Source organism: Nicotiana sylvestris, chromosome 8 (genome assembly GCF_000393655.2).
Source record: "Nicotiana sylvestris chromosome 8, ASM39365v2, whole genome shotgun sequence".
In the NCBI taxonomy this organism is placed as follows: domain Eukaryota; kingdom Viridiplantae; phylum Streptophyta; class Magnoliopsida; order Solanales; family Solanaceae; genus Nicotiana; species Nicotiana sylvestris.
The window spans coordinates 145,219,522-145,225,565 of NC_091064.1; the positions used below are offsets into that span (position 1 = coordinate 145,219,522).

The 6,044-nt window shown below is 42.5% G+C and overlaps 1 protein-coding gene across 1 annotated transcript; it reads left to right on the forward strand.

Annotated features, from left to right (window-relative positions):
- The first annotated feature begins 2,412 nt into the window (after positions 1 to 2,412).
- Positions 2,413 to 2,823, forward strand: LOC138875794 (uncharacterized). The gene has a single exon (XM_070154662.1). It carries the CDS (start codon positions 2,413 to 2,415, stop codon positions 2,821 to 2,823), a length of 411 nt encoding a protein of 136 aa, XP_070010763.1.
- The last annotated feature ends 3,221 nt before the right edge of the window (positions 2,824 to 6,044 follow it).

Sequence of the window (6,044 nt, forward strand, 5' to 3'; positions counted from 1 at the left end):
CGTGCTAGAAATGTGGGACGCCTGGTCCAATGGTAGAGAGTCACCGAGTGCCATACCCAGTTTCCCCGAGCTACTTCCAGAGCAAGTGGAAATTCCAATGTCCCGATAAATTACCCGAATACCCCACTTGGATACCCCACCATCTCAGCTCGCTTCACCGGAACACCTTCTGAGTTTCGCCCCCAGGTAGTTTCGGGAGTGGCCTCCAACATATTTACCATACCACCAACCTCAGTTGCGGTGCAGCCAACTATGCCCAGGCCAAGTTTTGATCCATCGTCTTTCACTTTCCAAGTACCATCTTTTCCACCAGAACCTACTCATTTCACCACCAACTCTTACCCTCAACAACCCCGGTACGAGTTTACTGTGGGACAGGAGAAGGCTACAAAGAACCCCGAGCAAGAGGAAATTACCCAGAAAATGAGGAGCATAGAAAAGAGCCTTAAGAATATACAAGGCTTGAGCGGACAAAAGAGCATATCCTATGCTGATCTATGTATGTTCCCACATGTGCATTTGCCACTGGGTTTCAAGACCCCAAAGTTCGAAAGGTATGACGGGCACGGGGATCCCATAGCCCACCTCAAGAGATATTGCAATTAATTAAGAGGGGCAGGTAGAAAAGAAGAGCTCCTAATGGCTTATTTCGGAGAGAGTCTAGTTGGCATTGCACCTGAGTGGTACATGGATCAAGACATATCTCGTTGGCATATTTGGGATGATCTTGCTCGAAATTTTGTTAGGCAGTTTCAGTATAACATAAACATAGCTCCCGATAGGAATTCACTGTCGAATCTCAAGAAAAGTCATCGGAAAGTTTCCGAGAATATGCTGTTAAATGGTGCAAACAAGCGGCCAGGGTCAAGCCCCCGATGGATGAAACGGAAATGGTTAGTGTTTTTCTACAAGCCCAATAGGCTGACTACTTTCAAAATATGATATCTGCAATGGGGAAACCGTTTGCCATCAAGATTGGTGAGATGGTCAAGAATGGTCTGAAAACAGGGTGCATATTGAGCCAATCTGCTATAAGAGCTACATCCCAAGCAATTCAAAGCGGGTTCGGAGGTGTAGCAAACTGAAAGAAGAAAGAAGAGGTGGCGATGGCAGCTTCACGTCTGAGAAACCCCCGTCCACCCAGTGGTTACTTCCCTCCAAGCACCCCACAACATTATTATCCTCACCATGATGTGGCCTATGCTATGGCTCCTTAGCCGTACGCAGTAATGAATGCCCAGCCGTACGCTCGGCCACAACAACAGTTCAACCAAAACCAAGCTACATTTTCTAGAAATAACCCTCTTCACCAAGCTCAGTATAATCCCCGACCTCCACAAAATAACTTCCCTTACAATTCCCATGCTCGGGAGCCACCCAGGAGAACAAACTTCACGCCTTTTGGTGAATTATACTCTAGCCTTTTCCCTAAACTGGTCCAAATAGGTTTGTTGCAACCCGTACCCTATACCAGGCAAAACCTAGAGTCGCCCTCCTACCGAGCTGGTACTCGATGTGCTTACCATTCGGGAGCGGAAGGGCATGACACTGAAGATAGTTTGGACTCTCAAAAGGGCAATTGAAAACTTAATAGAACAAAAGAGAGTAGTGCTAAAAGATGAAGAGGTCCCTAATGTGACCAACAACCCATTGCCGGCTCACAACAACGGGCCGGTCATTGGGATGATTTGTGAAGATAAAGAGTATGACCCAGCTCTAAAATCCATCATTGCCATAGCCGATGTGGAAAAGAAGCCAAAGGCTGCCGCGAAGCAAGATAAGGGGAAGAAGAAAAGTAAACCCACCCCTCAAAATGCAGAAAAGACAGTGGAAACCAAAACTGGGGTAGTACCCCCAAAAGATGTCATTCTCTATGTTCCTTGGGGTCACAGGAAAGAGCAAATGACATTAAGCCCTCCAAAAAGGTTTGAGCTGAACAAGGGACCTATAATGTACGTGCCTAAAGGGGCCTAAGTGGTACGGGGGCCAGTAATTTCACCAAGGCTGAATAAGCCCGTGGTTATTGGCCGCGCACCATAGAAGCCCATGACTGACCCTACTGTTGTCCCATGGAATTATAACAAGGTGGTAGTAACCTACAAGGGAAAAGAGGTCCTAGGAAAAGCAAATGAAACTAACCGAGCTGAGAAATACCTTAACTTGGAGGATTTGAACAAAGCCAAGAAGAAGCGTTTCCCACTCAAGAAGCCTGTCAGTGCCGAGGAGGCCGAAGAATTCTTCTGTAAAATGAAAACTGCGGACTATGAGGTAATAGACCAACTCCGGAAGTCTCCTTCACGGGTCTCACTCCTGTCTCTGCTAGTAAGCTCAACCGAGCATTAGAAAGTGTTGATAAAAACCCTCAATGAAGCTTACGTTCCGATTGAAACCACTATAGAACAACTGGAAAGGATGGCGGAAAGATTCTTTACAATCAACCAGTTCTCATTTAGCAAGAATGATTTTCCCCCAAAAGGGGCCGCCCACAACAAAGCCCTCCATTTGACAGTTAAATATGATGGGTACTATGTGAAGAGAGTCATGCTTGACGGCGGATCCGGAGTTGATATTTGCCCTTTCTCAACTTTACAAAGAATGGAGATTGGGACTGAGAGAATTAGGCCTAACAATGTCTGTGTGCGTACCTTTGATGACATCAAGAGAGACACCATAGGTGAGATCGATTTGATTTTGACTATTGGTTATGTGAATTTTGAGGTGACCTTTCATGTCCTAGACATGGACACTTCTTATAATTTCCTCTTGGAAAGGCCTTGGATTCACGCGGCAAGGGCGTACCTTCTACTCTCCACCAGATGGTGAAATTTGAATATGAAGATCAGAAGATTGTAGTCCATAGAGGGGACGAGCAGTCAATTTACCAGGACCCGTCAGTCCCATGTCTCGAAGCTAGGGAAGGTAGTGAACATATAGTCTATCAAGCTTTCGAGGTTGTGGTCGCAGATCAACATTAGGATGGAAGACCGTGTCCTCATCCTTTTCTGTCAAATGCGGCCATCATGGTCACTACTGAAATGATCAAGCATGGTTATAAGCCCGGGAAGGGACTCGGGGCATCATTGCAAGGTATCACGGGAAGCAAACGACGGATCCCTAAAGGGAGCTGAAGAACATCATAACCCTCCCACATTTTGGGGAACCCTAGAAGCCTTATCTAACAAAAACAAAGACAGAGCAACTGCGAAAAAGAACAGACCCTCCTCTCCCATGGTAGCTCCTTCTTCTTCCCTTCACCGCACATAGAAATAGGCCACCCCTTACCTCCATTGACCAAGCCATCACCCCCATCCCCAATTCTCTCAAGAACAAAAACTTTTCCTCTTTACAACCAGAAAATCCATCCACCCTCATCTCCCTCGTCATTCTCTCATCTATGTGCATACCCCTCTTTAACACTCACTCTCACACACAAAATAGCAGAAGTTTTGGAAGAGAAAAAAAATTTGAACAAAGGAAGGCATTCAAAAATTTTAAAGATTAGAGGCAGAAAACAGAGTCAAGTCACTCTTGGTTTCTACTCGTTTCCTTGTGTTTATCTCCTGGTTTCTCATAGCTATTATGTTGGAGGAATTCGTTGTTTTCGCTGTTGTTGAATATTCTGTTGAACACTTCGAGCTTTAGCCTTCCATTTCAGCTTCTTCGGCTAATTTTGAGTTGTATTTTGATGTCGAGGTATGTTTGCAGTTTCTTTCATTTCTTAAATAAAACAAAAAAGGGCCTAAATGCTTCTTTACTATGTGAAATAGGACATGCTAGCCTTCCGTTAAAAGTGGGCCTCTATTCTGCCCTTGACGTTAACATATGGGCTCATATATGTCCTTCATCACTAATGGAGCATTCATAAATCCATGTGGAATAACATTTTGCATTTTAAAATCCAAAACCATATATTTCCTAATTAAAAAAGCCAACTAGATTTAAAAAAATACCCCCACCCCTCGTTTTTTCCATAGCGGACCCCTACCCCACCCCCAAATAGGAGCTCCATATCTCTCTTTCTCTCTCTCTTTGAATGATGCCTGCCATCCCTCCTTCTTTCCGGCCAATCGCTGGATTTTACCATTTGTAGGTCTGGTCGAACAATCAGGGATACTCCCCTATCTTTCGCTTCTCACTCTTTCTTGTGGATAAAAACACTACTGATCGACAGTGAATCTGGTGAATCGGCGACCATAAATTTGGCTGGAAGCATCTCTCCGGCGAGCTTTGGCTTTCTTTAACTTCTTTTGTATTTTATCTACTTCTGCTTGCTAGATCTAATAGAAGACAAGCAAGAAAAGGTTAAGACTTTTGCCAGAATCTTACTGAAAAAATTATTGGCGGCCGCTTGCCTTGCTTCTTATTTAGAAATGTTATTCCGGCGCTCATCGTCATTAGAGTAGTGTCCCAGGCTAACCATTTTCAAACCTTCTCCCGTCTCTTGATGCCATCACGGTTTTTGGCTTCACTATTCATTATTGCTTTTGCTTTATGACCCATTTTGGTTTATAGTTTTGTGTGGGTTTCTCGGCCTTTTTGTGTAACATTTTAGTGTTGTTCCGGTAATTTTTTGTCGTGGTACCAATACCATCTCCGGACGTTTACTGTGGCTATAAATTCGGGTGTATGTCTTTCTTTTAATCCAATCGGATTTTGAATTTTTTGTGACTTTAGTTGGTCGAATAATTTCAGGCGGCTCCGTTCATTTTAGCCGTTGTCCCATTTCCGGAGCTTTGAATGGTCCAGATAATTTCAAGAAAACTCATTTTCAAATCTTGTTCGATAGTTGAAATCCAGGTGCTTTGAATGTCCGACGAACTTTGCTTTCCTTCTTTCTTAGTGTTGTTATCGAGCAAGATTTGGGGTGGGGCAGGGGTGTTGTATGGAAAAAATGAGGGGTGGGGGTATTTTTTAAATCTAGGTGACTTTTTTAATTAGGGGATATATGGTTTTTGATTTTTAAAATGCAAAATGTTAGATGGAGGACATATATGAGCCTATTTGTTAACGGCAAGGGCAAAATAGAGGCCAACTTTTAACGGAGGGCTAGCCTGTCCTATTTCACAAAGTAAAGAGGCATTTTAGGCCCTTTTCCGTAAATAAAATGTTTATTGTTGGATGTTCACAGTGCTATGAAATCTGCACATATGTTTTCATTTCGGTACTTCGCCAGGTGATTTTGTTTGTTAACCATGTAATTTGCAAGTTGATGTTAAGTGCTTGAATGAAGTTTGTCTTTGGAGTATGTTGTATATCTCAGTGCCGCTCTTTGCATCGAAATTTCATAGATTATAAACACTATAAGCAGTCATGATTTATCAGTTATATAGTGGATTCATTTGAGCTTTAATAACCAAGTATGGAGTCTTTAGCATGATCTCATGATTAGCATGATTTATCATGATTTATAAACACTATAAGCAATTTGGATTATTTTCGTTCCAAACCCATGGTTCATTTTGCTCTTTAATTCGCATGGGTTATAACTGGATAGACATGGGATCGAAATTGGTAGGACAATTGCTTTGTCCATTTTTTTTCTTCCTAAAATAACTTTGTTTGAACTAAAAAGAACTAGCAGATTCCCACATATGTGTGACCATAATATCTGAACCTCACATGCAATTCTCAAAATTTAGGAAAATAATCGTGAACATCTGTAGTTTGCTTAGTTGAGTACCATCTTTTGAAATAAATTGAGGCGTGCCATCCACAACTGAATCCCATAACCTATGGCCCTCACATTGATGCAAAAACTAATGTGAAAAATACTTTGAACATTTGTAGTTTACTTTAGGTGCGTTTAAATAATTTATCGTGACTATGGGTATGGTTCCCGTGGCATAGTCATGATACCTAACTCCCAAATTCGGGTGCACATTTCATGTGACCCGACCATAACAACTTTTGAATAATAATAAAATAAACATGTTACGAATCATGGGTGCATTTCATGCAGCGTGGTTTGCGGTGTGTTCCAAAACGGCAGATGTACGATAATCGTAGCTTGTTCAAGAAATAATTTCATAAATCCTAAAAGCAGT

Coding starts and splice junctions, on each gene's coding strand:
- LOC138875794 (XM_070154662.1), top strand. CDS start 2,413: ATGGCGGAAAGATTCTTTACAATCAACCAGTTCTCATTTAGCAAGAAT.